This window comes from Oryctolagus cuniculus, chromosome 10, assembly GCF_051225735.1.
Source record: "Oryctolagus cuniculus isolate XC-2025 breed Fujian yellow rabbit chromosome 10, ASM5122573v1, whole genome shotgun sequence".
In the NCBI taxonomy this organism is placed as follows: domain Eukaryota; kingdom Metazoa; phylum Chordata; class Mammalia; order Lagomorpha; family Leporidae; genus Oryctolagus; species Oryctolagus cuniculus.
Window position 1 is genome coordinate 114,323,953 of NC_142876.1, and position 21,656 is coordinate 114,345,608.

General features: G+C 44.6%; 2 protein-coding genes across 3 annotated transcripts in view; both read left to right on the forward strand.

Annotated features, from left to right (window-relative positions):
- Positions 1-21,656, forward strand: part of LOC138846706 (uncharacterized) — a 480,670-nt gene that overhangs the window by 406,460 nt on the left and 52,554 nt on the right. The window lies entirely within an intron of this gene.
- ORYCUNV1R1551 (vomeronasal 1 receptor oryCunV1R1551) lies at positions 5,026-5,988 on the forward strand. Its single transcript, NM_001167238.1, is given in 1 exon segment — positions 5,026-5,988. A coding segment is annotated over 1 exon segment (963 nt).

Genomic DNA, 21,656 nt, shown 5'->3' on the forward strand with positions numbered 1-21,656 from the left:
TCTACACGATTGGTCCCTTCTGACATTCCAGTCAGGACTCAGAAGAAGTTCTGAACTCAGCTCTCCCCAGGCTCCTCTTGTGCAGGAGGGAATAAAGGACATGAGGACACAGGTGATGTGTTCCACTGGGGTCTCCATGTTCTCAGCTCCCCAGTGGGATCCATCACCTCTGGGCAGAGCGAAAATGACAGCCTGCAGAGAGATGAGCTCAGATGTCCTTCCCTTAAAACTGCAGGTTCCTCTCAGGTGCACAGAGTCCCCTGCACACGTCTGCCTGGTGAGTGGCTCTTTACTCCACACCTGGGAACCAGAGGTGGTGGGGCCTCAGATGGGGACTGATGGGGGAACTGGGCAGTGGTGAGGGAGGTGGGAACTTCACTGGGGCCATCAGCTCTATTCAGCCTAGAGGAGGGTCCCTGTGCAATGCACTTGGGATGTCTGCTTCTCAGGTCATTCAGCCCTTGGATGTCCAGGTACCTACAAATAAATGATTTTTCACAGAACCTAGTTAGTTTTAGGTATCTGCTCCTGTTTCTTACTACAATCACTTTTTTTGCACTTGCTGACTCATGCTATATATTATGCACCTAGTGAGCTTAAACTGAAGTGTAACTAAGGCTCATCCACATGACCTGGGAACTGGTGTTAACAACTGTTTTATTTTATGTAATGAGATGTGCCCTTCTCAAGTTCATGAATCAAGTGGAACTCTTATGCCTAAGTGATTGCTGCAGTTTCTGATGATTAAAAAGCAACTTTTGCATCCTGATGAGGAATTGAGAGTAACCTCACATCCCTGTGAGATATACACCAGTATCACCAGTATCTTGTCAGGAAAGTTTCTTTCTCCAGTTCTAATTACAGATTCTATGAGTGCAGGATGACAACCTGTAGCCTGTGCTCTCCCAGTGCGAGGACAGTGATGGACAAGGCATTGCAATTCCAGGAAACATTAAAGGCAAGGGAAGGTGATGCATGCTTCCACCTCTCAGCTCAAAACAGGAAATAGGGCAAATTCAAAGAGCTGCAGAGGATTTGGGAACTGCGTCCCTCAGTCTTTCTCTGCAGTCTGGTTTTGCAGCCCACCTCCCAATTCTTTAAGATGGAGGAGACTGATCTCATTCCAAATGCACAAACATGCTGGGGACTTGAACCTGATCCTGCCCAGGTCTTGGCTTAGGTTTCAGATTTCTCCCAAAGGACAGCTTTGCATGCACTTCCCGTGAACAGGAAAACCTGAACCCATTTACTACCCTTGTCACCCAGACAGAGGGTGAGTGCAGATGAAGGAGAGCCACTGCCATCCAGCCAGAAAGTTGCTCAGGGCTCTCGTTCCAACTCAGTTGCAGCAGGCAGCAGGCAGCTGCAGGGCTCTGGTTCTGGTAAGGATAGCACAGCATCTGTGCTGAGCTCCTGGGGTGCTTTCTTTGCACTTTCACATGATCCTTTCCTTTGCCTAACCTTTCTCAAGATAGATTAATAATATGGGCATTGTAAATACTCTGCCTATATGTGCCAACATGAGCTGAGCTCCACAACCCTTTCAGCTACAAAGACAGTGGTTAATTCTCACCTCCATTTATATTAAAATAGCTGCCTTTCCTTGCCCAAGTGTTCTCCATGTGTTTCTCCCTCACACCCCAGGGCTCCTGCATTTCCCAGCATCTCTGTACACAGCACCCAGGACTATGTGGGGATGAGATCATCCTCTTGGCTCTGCCCGCCACTCCCCCAGGGATCCTCAGAGTTTCCCAGCTGGAAATGCTCTGTGAGAGACAGTGGGCTGTGCTACCACCCAGTCCCACACCCACCTGCATGGAGCATGGCCAGTCTCGCCTCCCTGTACCCTCTCATGCAGTCTCACTGTCACACACAGAAGGTGACCGTAGTGAGGAGCACCAGTCATGATGATGGAGTGCAGCTCTGTGGGAAGCACACACTGAAGGCTGCCCCTTCATGCATGGGAGGCTGAGCGAGTACTGACGCGTGATGGACAGGCATCACACCATGCCCCAGCATCTCCACCCAGGTCCTGTCTCTGCACCAACATCCCTAGGAGCCATGCTGGATGGTGTATCCTAGATTACCCTGCTGGTGGCAGAGAGCGCTGTCCTGTGTCGTGATTCCCTAGAGCCCACTGTGCTGTTCAGGTGTGCATGTGATGAGGCAGAGCTGGGAGAGGACTCGCTCTGAGCATTGAACTTAGCTGTGTTTTGAAGGTTCCTACTCACCAGAGTGATGCTTCAGTGATGATATTACTACAGACACCACATAATATTTACATACAGTGCAGCCATATGTATTAGAGATGGGGTTTGCTGATAGAGGGTGTATGGTCCGTCATGTGGATAGCTCTGGTGAGATGTGTTCTCCACGTCTGTGCCGGCACTCCTGGAGGAAAGCACAGCTGTCACTCTGATGCCATCAACTGTGTCACTGTTCCTGCTCCACACCCTGGAGTAGGAGTTCCATTTCCTGTTGTCCTGCTGTGGACTTTCACCATCAGCAAAGAGCATCAGTGGTCTTAAACCAAGGACTCACGGAAGCTGTGTTTCTACCTATTCCTTCACACTGCTGGGCTGTGTACACTCCTGCTCCTCCTAAAACACTGGTGTCTGTGGCACTGCTCTGTCTTAAGCAACACTGGAATTAGAGTCAAACACTCTCGATTCCCAGATGTTTAGAGCAAGCGCCCCAGTGAGATGAGTTCACTATGTGCTCAAGTCATAAAGGTCTAATTAAACTGAATTAAATTAAAGCTATATTTCACAGAAATGTAATTTCTGAGCTGTTTTTAATAATTTCTATTTATTGAATTTAACAGAGTTAGAGAGAGACAGAGACAAATGTCTTCCTTCCCCATGATCACTCCCTAGATGGCAGCAATGGCCAGAGCTATGCTTTTCCAAAGCCAGGAGTCAGGTGCTTCCTCCCAGTCTCCCACACAGGTGCAGGGGCCCAAGCACTTGGGCCATCCTCCACTGCCTCCCCAGGACACAGCAGAGAGCTGGGCTGTAATAGGAACAATCCAGATAGAACTAGCAGCCATATGGGATGCTAGTGCCACGGGTGGAGGTTTAACCTAGTGCACCATGGTGCTGGCCCACAGGGCCATTTAAAAAGTTTTTTATGAACTGCTAATGGGCATTATTTAAAATTATACTTTTAAAAAGTTATATGTTTATATATTACTCATAGTAGATAAGTACAAAAACTAGGCATATGCCATCTGTAAAGAGAAGAATTCCATTTACAGCCATTTACTAGCGATCATATATGACCCATAAAGGCTGTTCATCATTCTCTACCAGGCTTTATGTCACTTAACACAATGTCTCCCAGTTCCATGCATTTTTGAAATTAACAGGATTTCATTGTTTTCTGTCGTAAATATAATACTGTGTGAGTATATTACACTTTCTTAATACATTCATTTGATAATACACATCTTGAAAGATTCCATCTGTTGGACATTGTGACCAGTGCTACAACACACACGGGGGTTTAAGTAACTCTTTGATAGAATGTTTTCGTGTCTCTTAGATTTACCACCAGTTGCCAGAAAGCTGGAGCATATGGAAGTTATATTTCTAGATTTAATGGATGCTCTTAAAATACAATGACTCTGAAACTGCTCCAGCTGGGGTCCTATTCAATACCCACATTCTACATGTGTGAGTAATTATGAGAAGATCTTCCTAAGAGTTGACAACTGGACACTGCTCAGGGCTTAGACAAGATAATAACAACTTGTTAAGAGTTTCCCTATCTAGGGGATCCAGAGACTTAAAATTACACCAGAGTTCTCTAACCAATATTATTAAAATATTCTGCTTTTCTTCTATTTTGTCTTCTCTCCTCGAGGCAGAGACAGAGTTGATCATTCATTAAAGAACTGCAGGAAGCCCCTAGATCACATTTATGAGGACCTGCATAACAAGAAACATTTCTGAGATTAACATCTCTAGGATATGATTACGTTCCCGATCCACTTCCACATTTGGTATGTACACTTCATCTTTCTTCTCACGAGGTAGCACAAAGATCCAGGGCACACCTCAGACTGAGCATACTCGGTGGAGGACCTGAGCAATCTCAGACTCACAGATGGCTAAAGGTCACACTTGAGGGAAGGGCAGCCCAGGGACTTAAACCCAGCAGGCAGACCCCAGAGTGCACTCTGAACAACTTTGCTCCATGGATACATTAGATAGGAATACATGGTACGGCATAAATACACCAAAAACAGCATGTAAATTAATAAATTCTTTGCATTCTAAGCTGGTCAGACTATGTATGTGTTATTGTTATTTTTGCAGTCTTTTTCATTCCATTTCAACAAATGTTGTAGATTCTTCTTTGTTCCTGACACTCTATCAAGATGATGCAGATCTAATCAAATAAGACATTGCTTGTGCTTCCTGAAAAAGCTATAATAAGAATATTTACATTATATTTGGCCCTTTAAAATGATTATGTTTCTATGAGAGGCAGAATGGTGGGGGTGGGGAAGAGAGCATGACTCTCACATTCACTTGTCCACACTGGCCGTGAGCAAGCCAGGACATATTAGGAATCAGGGGCTCAATCTAGTTTCTGACCTGGTTGGAGGTAACCCAACCATGTGTGCCATCGCTTACCTCTCCTAGGGAGCACATTTCTAGGAAGGAGGGATAGAGAAGAGCTCAAACCTCGGCACTGTGATATTGGGTGCAGGCATCCCAAGTATTGCCTTAACAGCCGCTCCATACACATGGCCCTATGATAATGTTTCATGAAGAGCAAAGCTTATACACTTTGGAACCAAGTGGTGACACACCTGATCCAAGCCTAAGAAAGGAGAGGTGGCCTGGGGGTAGGGGTGTGGCTGTTATGTGGGCTTCAGTTTAAAGAGCAGAAAGATGCCTGGGGTTCATCTCCATATTGTGGAGGACAAGAATGTTGGAGGAAACAGATGAATGGGCTAACAAATTTGATGAAATATTCTTCTTCTTTTTCTCCTCAGACACTTTTTCCAAATATAATATGAATAAATATAATAAAATTTACGAAAGCAATGAGATGAAATTCATTTATTACACTGAAATTTCCATTGGGGTCCCAGCCAATGCCTTCCTTCTTCTCTTCCACGTCCTCAATTACTTTCTCCAGCACAGACCCAAGCCCACTGACATGACGATTGGTCTCTTGGCCCTCATCCACTTAGTGATGCTGATGATTGTGGTGAGCCAGGCTATGGACATGTTTGGATCTCAGGGTTCCTGGGATGACGTCACATGTAAAGCAGTCTTCTTCTCCTACCGGGTGCTGCGGGCCCTCTCCCTGTACACATCCTGCCTGCTCTGTGTCCTCCAGGCCATCACCCTCAGCCCCAGGAGCTCCTGGTTGGCCAAGTACAAGCAGGCATTTTCACAACGCATCCTGTGCTCTCTTTTTGTCCTATGCCTGTTCTCTATGTCCATCAGCAGTCACCTCATAATCTCCATCACTGCCACTACCAATAGGACCTCACACGGTCTAATGTATGCCACTAAATCCTGCTCTGTTTGGGCTATGAGCTATTTCCTAATGCAAACATTTTCCACAATGGCAATCTTGAGAGAAGTCGTTCAAGTAGGGATCATGGCCCTCTCCAGTGGATACATGGTGATCCTGCTGTACAGGCACAGGAGGAAGTCCCAGCACCTGCGTGACACCAGCCTTTCTCCAAGAGCCTCCCCTGAGCAAAGGGCCACCCAGACCATTCTGGTGCTCATGTGCTTTTTCATGGTCATATGCATTTTGGACTGCATTTTCTCTGCCTCAAGACTCATGTTGAATGATGACCCAATTATTTACTGTATTCATATTATTGTGTCTAACAACTATGCCACAGTCAGTCCTTGTGTGTTCCTCTGTAATGAAAAGCGTATAATTACCTTCGTGAAATCCATTAGGGGGAGAACAATAGATGTTAAATTATTCAATGAAAGGCAGTTCTCTAAATGAGCTATTGCACTGGTTTCCACATTTTTATTACAGTAGCCAGTATTGTTGTCTGGGTAAAGTATAATATGGATTTATGACATATCCTTGGATTTATTGACTCTCATGCATACATGAAAAATCATAATGCATAATGGGACAGTGTACTGGTATGAGCTGATACAAATGTACTTTATGTGTGAGTGGCTCCTCAAGATGAAATGTGAGATAGATCCCACTTGCCACTGTCTCGTGTGATCCAGAAAATACTGATTCATGAGATCAAAGCACTTTCTAACAAATCCACATTAATCTGTACATTGCCTAACTATGCATGCAATCACCTTTTACTATAAATTTCCTGTGATCCAGCTACTCTACTCCAACATATATGCCAAAAAGTATTGAATACATGAACTCACATAGTGATTTCCACACCAAAACCCATAACAGCATTATTACAACAATCAAAATGTAGAAGCAACCCAACAACCACAGAAGTGTATAAATAAAGTGTGGGTTGCACAAACGATGAAATTGTTTATGGTCCCACACAAGAAGGAAATTCTGTCATGAACCTTGAATACATTATGCTAAGTGAAATCCTTCAGCCACCAAAGAACAGGTATTCTAAGAATCTCCTCTCAGAAGGTGGTCAGAGGCTGATGGAGGGGAACAAAGTGCAGTTCTTGTTTAATGGACTCAGAATTCAATGCAGGAAGAAGAAAACATTCTGGAAATGGGTGGTGGGTGTGGTTGTACAACAGTGGATGTACTTAATGCAACTGGATTGCACAGTTAAATAAGGTTAAAGGGCAAAGTTTTATGAGCATTTTACCATAATAAAGATGTTTGCAGTTATGTTCTAGTCAATGATGAAATTTTTTTCTCAGAAACATAAAGTGACTAGACTTTAAAAGTATCAAATTGTCATTCTTCAACAATTATGAAATATTTGGTAAACTTGTACCAATGATAATTCGAAGATTGTATTCTACTGCTGTAAATCATTACTGCAGTCTCTGCAAAGATTGTGGAGACATTTTCAGTGTGGATTCATATATGAACCATTCTATGTTGTCATTGGAGACATTCAGCATTGCCTTGGGCAGTTCTAGCTTGGAACTTTCCAGATAAAATGTTGACTATGAGGTTAAACACAGAATTAGGTAATAAGTCAACACATGGAAAATTATCTAGCACCAGAAACCATTCAGAAGATGAACATTGCAGATGTATATTATCTCTAAGTTAGAAAAAGAAAAAAAATCTATAAAATCATACGAGAAGTTTACTTCTTCTGAGCTAGTAACATCATCTAAAATCCAGTGTTTCAAAAACCAACCCAGAGAACAGCTACAAAACCAAAATTACATGTACTCTATCACCTAGGAATACAAGGGTACTAGAAAAAGCTCCATTAAATTTGAATTCAGTGTCTGGTGCTCTGGCGTAGGGGGTAAAGCCACTGCGTGTAGTGATGGCATCTCATATGAACACCAAATCAAGTCCCAGCTGCTCCACTCCTGACCCAGCTCTCTACTATGGCCTGGGAAAGCAGTAGAAGTTGACCCAGTTCCTTGGGAACCTGCATCTACATGGGAGAACTAGAAGAGGCTCCAGGCACTTGGCTTCAGATCTTCTCAGTTCCAGCTATTATAGCTATTTGGGGAGTCTGCATCTCTGTAACAATGCCTTTCAAATAAAAAATAAATCTAAAAAATTGAAAGGTACGTATATTTTGGTTCAAAAAATATTTAAATATATGCATATGAGGAGTAGTCAAAAAGCGTGTAAAAATTCACATCATATGCAATATGGATTTATACATGACTTGTTTCTTGAAGAAGAATGGCTTACAAATCTAAAACTGACTCTAGAGTTGAATGGACAGGGAGGTAGCAGGCAGCAGATGAGTGCCAGGAAAGGGAAGATACAGACAGACAAGAAGGGGGTCTTGAGTGATCCCTGTGGTGCTGCATTGTGGACAGAGACCTCCCGAGAGATTCATACTTAGCTCCATAAACAGACCAGTGAATCACTACAGAAACCCTTTCATATGACGTGGCTAAGCTCACAGGACAAGAGCAAAGGTAAACACACAAAGCAATAGTAGGCATTGCACTACTGCAAGGGTGGCACGCCAATCACTTTCAATCCTGTACGAAAGATAAATGACAATGTAATAACTACAAACATTTGTTAAAGACACAGAATACAAAAATTGTGACATCTGTAGCACAGGGTGCATGAGGGAGAACCCAAAGTACAGACTGAGTGTCACTGAAGTTGCTACTGTCAGCTGAAGTAGATGTTATAACTGTTACCAGTAAATGGCAGGGTTCTTGTCTTTGCGCAAGAAAGAATTCAGGCATGAGACAGAGAGTAGTGGGAGGTAAAATAGCAAGGTTTATTAGGGAACGGACATCTGTAAGAACGGATGGGCACTTCTCAAGACAGGACCTGAGAGAGTGCCCAGTCGCTCTGACTAGGAGGGGAGGGGGAAGGAGCGAGGTTACATGGTTGAGTAGAGAGATTACACCTGGCCAGGTCAGGGGGCCAGCTCAGCAGAGAGGCAGAGGGCTGGGCACACAGTGAGGTTGGGGGTTTTTAAGGAGAGGTCTTGCTTCCTCACCTCTGCTCCTCTTGGAACAAAGGGCTTTCTGGATGTAAATAGAAAAACTTTTATCTGATTTTTCTCCCTGCAGTTATCAGACAAGGGGAAGTCTGGCTGGCACCGGGCCCTGTTAGAGGAAGTGCAGGGAAGACATTTGAAGTGCAAATACTGGGCTGCACCTGGAAGGTTATCAGGCAGAAGGGGCGAGGACCCCCACCTGGCAGGTTATCGGGTAGGAGGGGGCAGGGCAGGATGCAAACACTGGGCTTTGGGATGACTTTGAGATGCAGATGCATATGCTGGACATAGAAGTCTTCTCTTCTGACAAGTGAGTTTCACAAGAGTGCCAAGGACACACAGTATGGGAATAAGTCTCTTCACCAAATCTGCTGGAGAAGAGAATATTTACACAGAGTAAACGGCACCCTTATCTTATCCACAACAGCAACTGGGGCTAGGCATCTGGTGTAGTGGTTAGTGTTCCAGCACTCTGTACCTCAGTGCCTGGTTTGATGTCTTTCTCTGCTCCTGATTCCAACATCTGGCTAAATTGCACCCTCGGGTATGGTAGGTAAGGGTTCCAGTAACTGGGTCTCTGCCATCCAAGTTGGATACCTGGAAATAGTTCCTAGCTGTTGGATTTGACCTTGTCTAGCAGTGGATTTGCAGGCATTGAGACAGTGAGCCAGTGAATAGAAGATTCATTCTCTCTCTCTTGCTCTATTTCATATGCTCACGTATATATTTATGTATGATATTAATAAATAATAGTATTATTTTAAAAATAAAATAGGCCAGCACCATGGTTCACTAGGGTAATCCTCTGCCTGCGGTGCTGGCACCCCAGGTACTAGACCTGGTTGGAGCGCCAGAATCTGTCCCGGTTGCTCCTCTTCCAGTCCAGCTCTCTGCTGTGGCCCAAGAAGGCAGTGGAGGATGGCCCAAGTGCTTGGGCCCTGCACCCACATGGGAGACCAGGAGGAAGCACCTGGCTCCTGGCTTCAAATTGGTGCAGCACAAAGGCCGAAGCGGCCATTTGGTGGGGGTGAAACAACGGAAGGAAGATCTTTCTCTCTTTCTCTCTAACTCTGCTTGTCCAAAAAAAACCAATAAAATCTTATTGAAATAACTATATATATATATATATAGAAATAACTATATATATATATATATTTGTGTGTGTGTACTGAGAGAGAGAGAGAAATAAATCTTGGGACAATGTGTCAATTTTGTGACAAATAATAATTTAAAGTTTGTTTCCTAAATGTGTATATCTTGTTTATAGTTTACTATTCTGAGGAATTTATCCAATATCTGGTGTGGATAAACCCCACTCTGTGCTACTCACACTTTCTACATTGCATTAAGTATCTCCAGTCTCATAACGTCCTGGATGAAGCACTTTATATGAAGGGGGACACAGAATTTCAATACTGAATCATGCATTGATAATTACCTAGCCTTGATAGCAATTCATGCCCTGAAAGTTATTGAGACAGAATATTCATTTTTACTAGGAAAAAAAATCAAAATATAAAATCACAAGTGTGCTTTAACACAGGTGATACAACAATGGAATTTATCAGAACCTCATGGCAAATGGAATTGCAAGGTTAATTTGGTGCCAAAATAATTCAAATCCATGCATAGCTTTTCATATGAAACATTATGGAACAGCATTTACAGACCCCTAGAGCCAGGAAGAAGCTCATGGATCCTGGGTTTGGATCAGCAGAACTCCGGCCATTGCAGCCAATAAGGGGGTGAACTATCAGGTGGAAGACCTCTGTCTCTCTCTGCCTCTCCACTCTCTGTGTAACACTGACTTTCAAATAAAAATAAATAAATCTTTACAAAAAGATGTGAATATTAACTCAGTGATGTTGGGATCTTAAGCCTGAGGCTGGCCCTGACCAGCAGGGAACAGTACAAGTACTCCCCGACTAGGCAAAAGGGAAAGGTAAGGCCGACGGGTCAAGAACACAGCAAGCACCCATGAGTCCTGTTGAAGCAGGAACTGTTTTATTGAGGAAGTGTACACGCTTATAATGCTTACGTGGTAGGGGAGCAAATCAGCAAAAAGGTCAGGAAGGCGTGGGTGTACAACATACAGGGGCATCTTAAACAAAGTATAGGGATCATGCACTGTCCACACGTCCAGAACTAAAGCAGACCTATCCCTGCAGGTGGTCCGATCCTATGTGGCTTAACTCCGCAGCCGCAAACACACTCCTCAAACATCCGCCAGGCACCATGTTGTAATGGAGATTTTAGGCAATGCCCAGTATTTCCCCCTTTTTGTTTTATATTAAAGAGAGAAAGAGGAACTCAACAGAGAGTGTGCCTGTCCTAGGTTGTCCCCTCTGACTGGGATCAGCTCTTTAGGGAGCATGTCTGTCTTACGTCGCCCCCCTCTTGGGATCTTACCTGTCTTTGACTACTCCTCTAGCTGTTAAGGGCTGCCCCAGGGGATCTTACCCGACATTGACAATGACCTCAGCAATTCAGAGTATAATGTATTACACCTCTACATCTTGGCAGTGGCCGTGGGTGGATATATGGGGTTCCAATCTGGCACTTGCAGATCGGCAAAGCCCGGTTCTTGAAGAGTGGCATATTGTTGTCCATCCACCATTAACTGGACCACAGTGATGTGATCTTGGACAAATTTAACAAGCTTATACAAGGACAATGGAAGAAGGGCAAGACATGATTTGCAGGTTATTATAATCCGTTTAAGGTCTTTAATGGGAACAGAAGGAAATCTATGATGTAACCCTCTCCAGTTTAGATGTGTAAGGTCATGAAAACCTTGAGCGAGCTGTAAATCAGGCATGGTTTGAATCAGGGCCGTCTAGACCCCATGCCAACTGATCTGCCATTTTTTGCCTTGTGACAAGAAACCTGGCAAATTTTGATGTCCTCTCAAATGTTGTACAAAGAGAGGTTGAAATCTTTGTCTCAATAAGGACCTTACCTGGATCATTAATGGGGTGATAGGATTGTTATCTAACCTAACATGGGACAAAATTAGAGTGGGCAGGAGATTGACCACATAGAGACTATCTGAGAATAGATTTACTGGCTCTGTAATATGGGACATGGCCATGGCTACAGCATACAGTTCCTTAAATTGGGCACATCCCTCAACAGACTCAAAATAGAATTGAGGCGACCTTTTTAGGGCACTTGATGTAGGAGGGTAAACTACTACTGAAGAACCAGTTGTCCCCCATCTATAAACACATTGACGGCCTCCTTTAGGGGCCTGGTAGAGAAGAGAGTACAAGGTATCCATGGCAGGTGGGAAAAGGAAGTTAACCACCTAGTTGGACTATAATGGCAGTCAATTTTTCCTAGAAAGCCCTCTAGCCAGCACCCCGGGTTATAGTCCCTGTCGGGGTGCCAGATTCTGTCCCAGTTGCCCCTCTTCCAGGCCAGCTTTCTGCTGTGGCCCAGGAGTGCAGTGGAGGATGGCCCAGGTCCTTGGGCCCTCCACCCAAATGGGAGACCAGGAGGAAATACCTGGCTCCTGGCTTCGGATCGGTGAAGCGTGCCCGCCACAACACACCAGCCGTAGCAGCCACTTGGGGGGTAAACAGAAAAAGGAAGACATTTGTCTCTCTCTGTCTAACTCTGTCTGTCAAATTAAAAAAAAAGAAGAAGAAGGGATCCAAGGCAGCCTTCAGAGGGGAGTTCCCACCTGGGTTATGCAGTCATTGATCTTTCTAAGGTCTTGTAGCATTCTCCATTTTCCAGAAGCCTTTCAAATAACAAAAACAGGGCTATTCCATGGACTCACAGAGGGCCTAATATGTCCCAGTTGTAATTGTTCTGATATGATTTCTTTTAATATTAACAACTTGTTTCAAGGCAGCAGCCACTGTGTGCAAGATTTTTTGTGTGGCTTTCCTTTGGTTGGGGTCGGTGGAAAGCAAGCCTTAAGGGCAGACAGGGTAGGGCAGGTCCTCAATGGAAGAACAGTCTTGAGATTGGTCTCCTGCTTTTTTTTTTAACTTTTATTTAATGAATATAAATTTCCTAGTACGATTTATGGATTACAATGGCTTCCCCCACATACTGTCCCTCCCACCCACTACCCTCCCCTTTCCCACTCCCTCTCCCCTTCCATTCACATCAAGATTCATTTTCGATTATCTTAATATACAGAAGATCAGCTTAGTATACATTAAGTAAGGATTTCAAAAGTTTGCTCCCACACAGAAACATAAAGTGAAAAATAATAGATGATTTTTTTTAAATGATGATGAAATCACATCAGACCTCTTGTCACGTTTAATCCCAGTGCGAGTCAAGTTGGGAGTTGATAATTTCTTTTTTTTTTTTTTTTTTTTACAGAGGATCAGTTTAGTATACATTAAGTAAAGATTTCAACAGTTTGCACCCCCATAGAAACACAAAGTGAAATATATTGTTTGAGTACTCGTTATAGCATTAAATCTCAATACACAGCACATTAAGGACAGAGATCCTACATGAGGAGTAAGTGCACAGTGACTCCTGTTGTTGACTTTACCAATTGACACTCCTGTCTATGGCATCAGTAGTCTCCCTATGTTCCAGTCATGAGTTTCCAAGGCTATGGAAGCCCTCTGAGTTCTCCGATTCTTATCTTGTTTAGACAAGGTCATAGTCAAAGTGGAGGTTCTCTCCTCCCTTCAGAGAAAGGTACCTCCTTCTTTGAAGACCTGTTCTTTCCACTGGGATCTCACTCACAGAGATCTTTTGCCAGAGTGTCTTGGCTTTCCATGCCTGAAATACTCTCATGGGCTTTTCAGCCAGATCCGAATGCCTTTAGGGCTGATTCTGAGGCCAGAGTGCTATTTAGGACATCTGCCATTCTATGAGTCTGCTGAGTATCTCGCTTCCCATGTTGGATCACTCTCCGCTTTATTTATTCCATCGGTTAGTGTTAGCAGGTACTAGACTTGTTTATGTGCTCCCTTTGACCCTTAGTCCTTTCATTATGATCAATTGTGAACTGAAATTGATCACTTGGACTAGTGCGATGGCATTGGTACATGCCACCTTGATGGGATTGAATTGGAATCCCCTGGTATGTTTTTAACTCTATCATTTGGGGCAAGTCAGCTTGAGCATGTCCCAAATTATACATCTCTTCCCTCTCTTATTCCCACTCTTATGTTTAACAGGGATCACATTTCAGTTAATTTTTAACACTTATGAATAACTGTGAATTAATTACAGAATTAAACCAGTCATATTAAGTAGAACAGACAAAAAAACTACTAAGAGGGATAATGTATTAAGTTGTTCATTAACAGTCAGGGCTATGCTGATCAAGTCACCGTTTCCCATAGTGTCCATTTCCCTTCAGGAGGTTTCCTTTTTGGTGTTCAGTCAGTTGTCACCGATCAGGGAGAACATATTGTCGCTCCCCCTCTTCGTGGAGGAACGACACAGGACCCTGCGCTGTTCTTTCGTCTGCTCGGCCCTCCCCGGGTTTGCTGCTGGTTCTTCCCGGGTTGGCTACTATCCCTTCCACCTCCGTGGAAGGGCAGTTCCCCCTGGCCGCATTCCCCACTTCCGCAGGGGAGCGGCACACCGCCGGCCGGCTTTCTCGGGGGCTGCACGGGTTCCCTTAGATGTTCCCCATAGATGTTCCTGGTGCATGCCGTCTCTCTCCTCCTTTATAGTCCTCCTCTGCCAATCCCAACTCGGCTGCCCACACGCCGAGTACGCTGCTCTCCTCCAATCAGGAGCAGGTCCTGCTGTTTATTGGTTGAACTGGAGGCAGCTGGGTAGAAGCTGTTTTCTCCTCTCCCAGCGCCATATTGTGGGAGAGCAGATGCATAGAATAAGTCTTAATTTGAGTACTTTAGTCTAGTCCGGGTTGCTCCCCACAGATCCCCCTTTCTTTTTATTTTTGGCGTTGATACGTGCCTGTCTTCGGTGTCCCGCGGCACACACTCTGCTCTACTTGCTAGAGTTGCCACAGGCTCTTACAAGTCCTATCAATCAGGAAAACCGAATCCGGGTCCTCTCTTCGCCATGTTGTGAGGAGGTTTTTAGGCGCTGATGCGTGCCTGTGTTCGGTGCCCTGCAGCGCATGCTCTGCTCTGCCTGCAGGGGACTTACAAGACCTATCAGGCAAACCGAATCCAAGCCTTCTCATTGCCTTATTGTGGGGGAGACTTATTAGTGTTGGTTCGTGCCTATCTTCGGTGACCTGCAGCTCATACTCTGGTCGAGCTTTGCTGGCGCTTACCGCCTTAAATCAGGCAGACCGAATCCAAGCCTCCTAATTGTTGCATTGTGGGGAAGCTTTACTGATGTTAATTCGTGCCTGTCTTCGGTGACCTGCGGCTAGCCGCCCAGGTGCTCATCGCCTCACTAATCGGGCAGACCGAATCCAAGCCTTCTAATTGGCATGTTGAGGGGAGGCCTTATTTTTCTCTATTTCTCTATCTCCGGGCATTCCTACCTCTCCCATTTCACTTCTATCTTCCAGCATTCCCATTTCTCTTTTACTTCACTTCCAAACTTCTGTTTCTCTTATCCCCGCAGCTTCCCGGCACCTCGCCCCGCCGGCGGGTTCCCGGCTCTGCGCCGCTTCAGCCCGCGCACCTCTCTCATCTGTGCAGCTTCCCGGCTTTGCGCGGCTCGGCTTTGCGCGCTCCGCGGTCTCCACGCTTAACCCTTTCGCGTCTGAACCACGGCCTACGCCAGCGTTCCCTATCTATTCACGCCCCGTGCTCTCTGCACGCGGCGGCTTCCGCGAGTAACACAGCGTAGCTTGCGTCTCCACCACTAGCATTCAATCCAAGTTCCCCGGGCTAGCCTGGCGAATTCAACCCAGCGTACGTCTCCGCCCCACGGTTTGGCTTCCCGTCCTTTGCTCCCCGGGCTAATCAGACGGATCCCAACCTGGCTTGCGTCTCAGCTTCTAGTTTCAACTTTTCGCCCCCTATTCCCGGGCTAACTTGAGAATCCCAAAGTGGCTTTCGTTTCCGCCTCGGCCTGCCCCCCGCGGCTTCAATTTCCCTAACATTTTTCTCTACCCGGTATGTTTCCCCAAGCTTTCCTCCAACGATACTCCTCCCTCATTTCTCCTGGCCTCTCCCCACAGTCCGCATCCGAGTCTATGAAAGCTTTCACTTTCGCTTTCAATCCTAACTTCTTTCCCACAGTCCATATCCGAGTCTATGCCTAGGCTTTCAATAGCTTCTTCCGGCACCTAGGCTCTTTGCTAGTCTCTCTCTCCGGTATTTTCCTGCTTCTTCCCGTTTCTTCCCTCCTAAGTTTCCTATCCGTCCTAGGTTTCCTATCCGAGTCACGGCACCATTATGTCGCTCCCCCTCTTCGTGGAGGAGCAACACAGGACCCTGCGCTGTTCTTTCGTCTGCTCGGCCCTCCCCGGGTTTGCTGCTGGTTCTTCCCGGGTTGGCTACTATCCCTTCCACCTCCGTGGAAGGGCAGTTCCCCCTGGCCGCATTCCCCACTTCCGCAGGGGAGCGGCACACCGCCGGCCGGCTTTCTCGGGGGCTGCACGGGTTCCCTTAGATGTTCCCCATAGATGTTCCTGGTGCATGCCGTCTCTCTCCTCCTTTATAGTCCTCCTCTGCCAATCCCAACTCGGCTGCCCACACGCCGAGTACGCTGCTCTCCTCCAATCAGGAGCAGGTCCTGCTGTTTATTGGTTGAACTGGAGGCAGCTGGGTAGAAGCTGTTTTCTCCTCTCCCAGCGCCATATTGTGGGAGAGCAGATGCATAGAATAAGTCTTAATTTGAGTAATTTAGTCTAGTCCGGGTTGCTCCCCACACATATGGTATTTGTCCCTTTGGGACTGGCTTATTTCACTCAGCATGATGTGTTCCAGATTCCTACATTTTGTTGCAAATGACTGGATTTCATTGTTTCTTACTGCGGTATAGTATTCTAAAGAGTACATATCCCATAATTTCTTTATCCACTCTACCGTTGATGGGCATTTAGGTCGGTTCCAGGTCGTAGCTATTGTGAATTGAACTGCAATAAACATTAGGCAGCAGACCGCTTTTTTGTTTGCCAATTTAAATTCCTTTGGGTAAATTCCAAGGAGTGGGATGGCTGGGTCGAACGGTATGGTTATCTTCAGGTTTCTGAGGAATCTCCAGACTGACTTCCATAGTGGCTTGACCAGTTTGCATTCCCACCAACAGTGGGTTAGTGTCCCTTTTTCCCCACATCCTCGCCAGCATCTGTTGTTGGTAGATTTCTGAATGTGAGCCATTCTAACCGGGGTGAGGTGAAACCTCATTGTGGTTTTGATTTGCATTTCCCTGATTGCTAATGACCTTGAACATTTTTTCATGTGCCTGTTGGCCATTTGGATTTCCTCTTTTGAAAAATGTCTATTGAGTTCCTTGGCCCATCTCTTAATTGGGTTGTTGGTTTTGTTTTTATGGAGTTTCTTGATCTCTTTGTAGATTCTGGTTATTAACCCTTTATCTATTGCATAGTTTGCAAATATTTTTTCTTATTCTGTCGGTTGTCTCTTCACTCTCCTGGCTGTTTCTTTTGCAGTACAAAAACTTCTCAATTTGATGCAATCCCAATAGTTAATTTTGGCTTTGACTGCCTGTGCCTCCCGGGTCTTTTCCAGAAACTCTTTGCCTGTGCCAATATCATGAAGGGTTTCTTCAATGTTCGCTAGTAACTTGATGGTGTCAGGTCGTAGATTTAGGTCTTTAATCCATGTTGAGTGGATTTTTGTGTAAGGCGTAAGGTAGGGGTCTTGCTTCATGATTCTGCACGTGGAAATCCAATTTTCCCAGCACCATTTATTGAATAGACTGTCCTTGCTCCAGGAATTAGTTTTAGATCCTTGATCAAATATAAGTTGGCTGTAGATGTTTGGGTTGATTTCTGGTGTTTCAATTCTGTTCCATTGGTCTATCCATCTGTTTCTGTACCAGTAACATGCTGTTTTGATTACAACTGCCCTGTAGTATGTCCTGAAATCTGGAATTGTGATGCCTCCGGCTTTGTTTTTGTTGTACAAGATTGCTTTAGCTATTCGAGGTCTCTTGTGCCTCCATATAAATTTCAGCACCAATTTTTCTAGATCTGAGAAGAAGGTCTTCGATTTCTTGATTGGTATTGCATTGAATTTATAAATTGCTTTTGGGAGAATGGACATTTTGATGATATTGATTCTTCCATTCCATGAGCATGGAAGATTTTTCCATTTCTTGGTATCTTCTTCTATTTCTTTCTTTAAGGTTTTGTAATTTTCATTGTAGAGATCTTTAACGTCCTTGGTTAAGTTTATTCCAAGGTATTTGATTGTTTTTGTAGCTATTGTGAATGGGATTGATCTTAGAAGTTCTTCCTCAGCCATGGCATTTCCTGTGTATACAAAGGCTGTTGATTTTTGTGCATTGATTTTATACCCTGCTACTTCGCCAAAATCTTCTATGAGTTCTAATAGTCTCTTAGTAGAGTTCTTTGGGTCCCCTAAATAAAGAATCATGTCATCTGCAAAGAGGGATAGTTTGAGTTCTTCCTTCCCAATTTGTATCCCTTTAATTTCTTTTTCTTGCCTAATAGCTCTGGCTAGAACCTCCAGAACTATATTGAATAGCAGTGGTGAAAGTGGGCATCCCTGTCTGGTACCAGATCTCAGTGGAAATGCTTCCAACTTTTCCCCATTCAATAGGATGTTGGCTGTGGGTTTTTCATAGATTGCTTTGATTGTATTGAGGAATGTTCCTTCCAAACCCAGTTTGCTTAGAATTTTCATCATGAACAGGTGTTGTATTTTATCAAATGCTTTCTCAGCATCTATTGAGATAATCATATGGTTTTTCTTCTGCAGTCTGTTAATGTGGTGTATCACATTGATTGTCTTGTGCACATTAAACCATCCCTGCATACCAGGGATAAATCCCACTTGGTCTGGGTGGATGATCTTTCTGATGTGTTGTTGCATTCTATTGGCGAGAATTTTATTGAGGATTTTTGCATCTATGTTCATCAGGGATATTGGTCTGTAATTCTCTTTCAGTGCTGCATCTTTTTCCGGCTTAGGAATTAAGGTGATGCTGGCTTCATAGAAAGAATTTGGGAGGATTCCCTCTTCTTCGATTGTTCTGAATAGTTTGAGAAGAATTGGAGTTAGTTCTTCTTTCAATGTCTGGTAGAATTCAGCAGTGAATCCATCTGGTCCTGGGCTTTGTTGGGAGGGCCTTTATTACTGTTTCCATTTCTGTCTCAGTTATGGGTGTGTTTAGGTTTTCGATGTCTTCCTGGTTCAATTTAGGTAGGTTGCATGTGTCCAGGAATCTATCCATTTCTGAAAGGTTTCCCTGTTTGCTTGCATACAAGTCCTTGTAGTAATTTCTGATGATTCTTTTTATTTCTGTGGTGCCTGTTGTTACGTTTCCTTTTTCATCTCTGATTTTATTGATTTCGGTCTTTTCTTTTTTTAGTCAGTTGGGCCAATGGGGTGTCAATTTTGTTTATTTTTTCAAAAAACCAGCTCCTCGCTTGGCTGATCTTTTGTAATGTTTTTCTTGATTCAATCCTGTTGATTTCTTCTCTGATTTTAATTATTTCTCTTCTCCTACTAGATTTGGGTCTGGTTTGCTGTAGGTTTTCTAGATCCTTGAGGTGAACTGAAAGCTCATCTATTTGGTGCCTTTCCAATTTCTTGATGTAGGCACCTATTGATATAAACTTCCCTCTTAACACTGCTTTTGCTGCGTCCCATAAGTGTTGGTATGTTGTGCTGTTATCCTCATTTACTTCCAGAAAGTTTTTGATTTCTCTTTTGATTTCTTCTATGACCCATTGTTCATTCAGGAGCATGTTGTTCAATCTCCATGTGTTTGCGTATGCTCTAGGGATTCCTGAGTTGCTAATTTCCAACTTCATTCCTTTATGGTCTGCGAAGCTGCATGGTGTGATTCTAATTCTTTTGAATTTGCTGAGACTTGCTTTATGGCCTAGTATGTGGCCACAAATTCTTTCAATTTCTGTTTGCTATGAAAAGTCTTTATTTCACCTTCATTCACAAATGATAGCTTTGCAGGATATTAAATTCTGGGCTGGCAGTTTTTCTCTCTTAGTACCTGGGCTATATCTCGCCATTCCCTCCTAGCTTGTAGAGTTTCTGATGAGAAGTCAGCTGTGAGTCTGATTGGAGATCCTCTGAGAGTAATCTGACGTTTCTCTCTTGCATGTTTTAGGATCTTTTCTTTATGTTTCAGTGTGGAGAGTTTAATTACAACGTGTCGTGGTGAGGATCTCTTTTGGTCGTGTTTATTAGCGGTTCTGTGAGCTTCCTGTACTAGGATTTCTCTGTCCTTCTCCAAACCTGGGAAATTTTCTGCTAATATCTCACTAAAAAGGCCTTCTAATCCTTTCTCCCTCTCCATGCCTTCAGGAAATCCTAGAACCCGAATGTTGGGTTTTTTTAATAGTATCCTGAAGATCCCCGACAATATGTTTTAGATTTCTAATTTCCTCTTCTTTTCTTTGGTCTGACTGTATCCTTTCCTGTTCTCTGTCTTCTAAGTCCGATATTCTCTCTTCTGCTTCACCCATTCTGTTTGTAAGGCTCTCTATTGTGTTTTTCATTTGATCTATTGAATTCTTCACTTCAGTCACTATCACAGTTTCCTGTTGTACTAGTTGTTTCATTTCATTTTGATTCCTCCTTAATATTTCATTTTCACGAGAGAGATTTTCTATCTTGTCCATTAAGGATTTCTGTAGTTCAAGAATTTGTTTTTGAGAACTTCTTAATGTTCTTATCAATGTTTTGAGATCTGCCTCTTGCATTTCTTCTATGTCATCATCCTCATCATCTTGAATTGGGGTGTCTTTTTCATTTGAGGGCGTCATGGTGACTTCCTTGTTTTTATTACCTTGGTTTTTGCGTTTGTTATTTGGCATATTGGAGATATTTGGTTTCTTCACTGTGGTGCTTTTTCTTGTTATCCTATGACTCTAGATTAAGTGGACTATCTGTTTTTGATGGAGCCTTAGGGCTTGAGATGGGTGTGGCCTGAGAGCTCTGTTTGGTGTGCCAAAGGTGACACTCCCAGGTTAGGCGTGGTAAACCTCTCTCTCTCTCTCTTTCTTCTTTCTTTGATTCAAAAGGAAAGTAATTCTACACAGGTGAATGATGTTGGAGGTAGTTAGCAGGCAAATGATATACCCACAGGAGGCAGAGATCAGAAGCTCTTTCCCAAGGACCACACAGGGAATCTGTTCGGCCCTCAGAGTGGGCTCAAATTCTCCTTCAGTCTCCCACTGGGTTGCCAAAGTTACGGAATTGTAGCATCTCTGGAGAGTGCTCACGTGAATTCCGTGAGTTCTCTCCCCCACCGTCTCTTTTTTCACAGTCTCAGTTCAGTAGCACCACAAATTTACTAGGTCCTATTCTCCTGTTAATTTGCCCCACCCAGAGTCAGGTTTTTCTGCTAGGCTCAGGGCCGGTGCAGACCTGAGGTCGCTCTGCTTATGATGTATTTCCAAGATGGCGCCTGCTCTTTGTCTTGCCCTTGAGAGGTGAGCGGAGAGAGAGAAACCCGTGTCCATACCAGTCACCTTTTTTTTTTCCTCTCTCTCTCTTCCAGTTAGCCTGGTGAACTCCTCCCCGCCCCGGGGGGTCATTCCCTCTAGTCTCCTCTCTCCGCTTGCCTGCCGGTGTCTCGGGCTATTGAGGTTCGGCTCACCTCGCGTTCCAGCGCTGGTGTGTTGAGTCTGCCGCTGGTGTCCCGAACTGTGGGCTCCCACGCTCTCCACGCAGGCCCGCTCCCCTTCCAGCACTGATGTGTGGACTCGGAGCCCTGGATGTCCCAAGTCTCCCTGCTGTTGTCTGTGTGGCACGCACTCCCCTTCGAGCACTGGCGCGCAGAGCCTGCGGCTTGCGCAGCTCGGTCCCGCGGCTTGGCTTCCATGGCTCGGTCCCGTGGCTCGGCTTCTGCACGGTGGGCGACCTTGTTCTCCCAGTTGGTCCTCCGATTCACAGCCACTCAATCCAGAAGAGTTTCCTCTGCAATATTTTCCTGGTTCTTTTTTCTGAGGCTACCGTAACTCCCC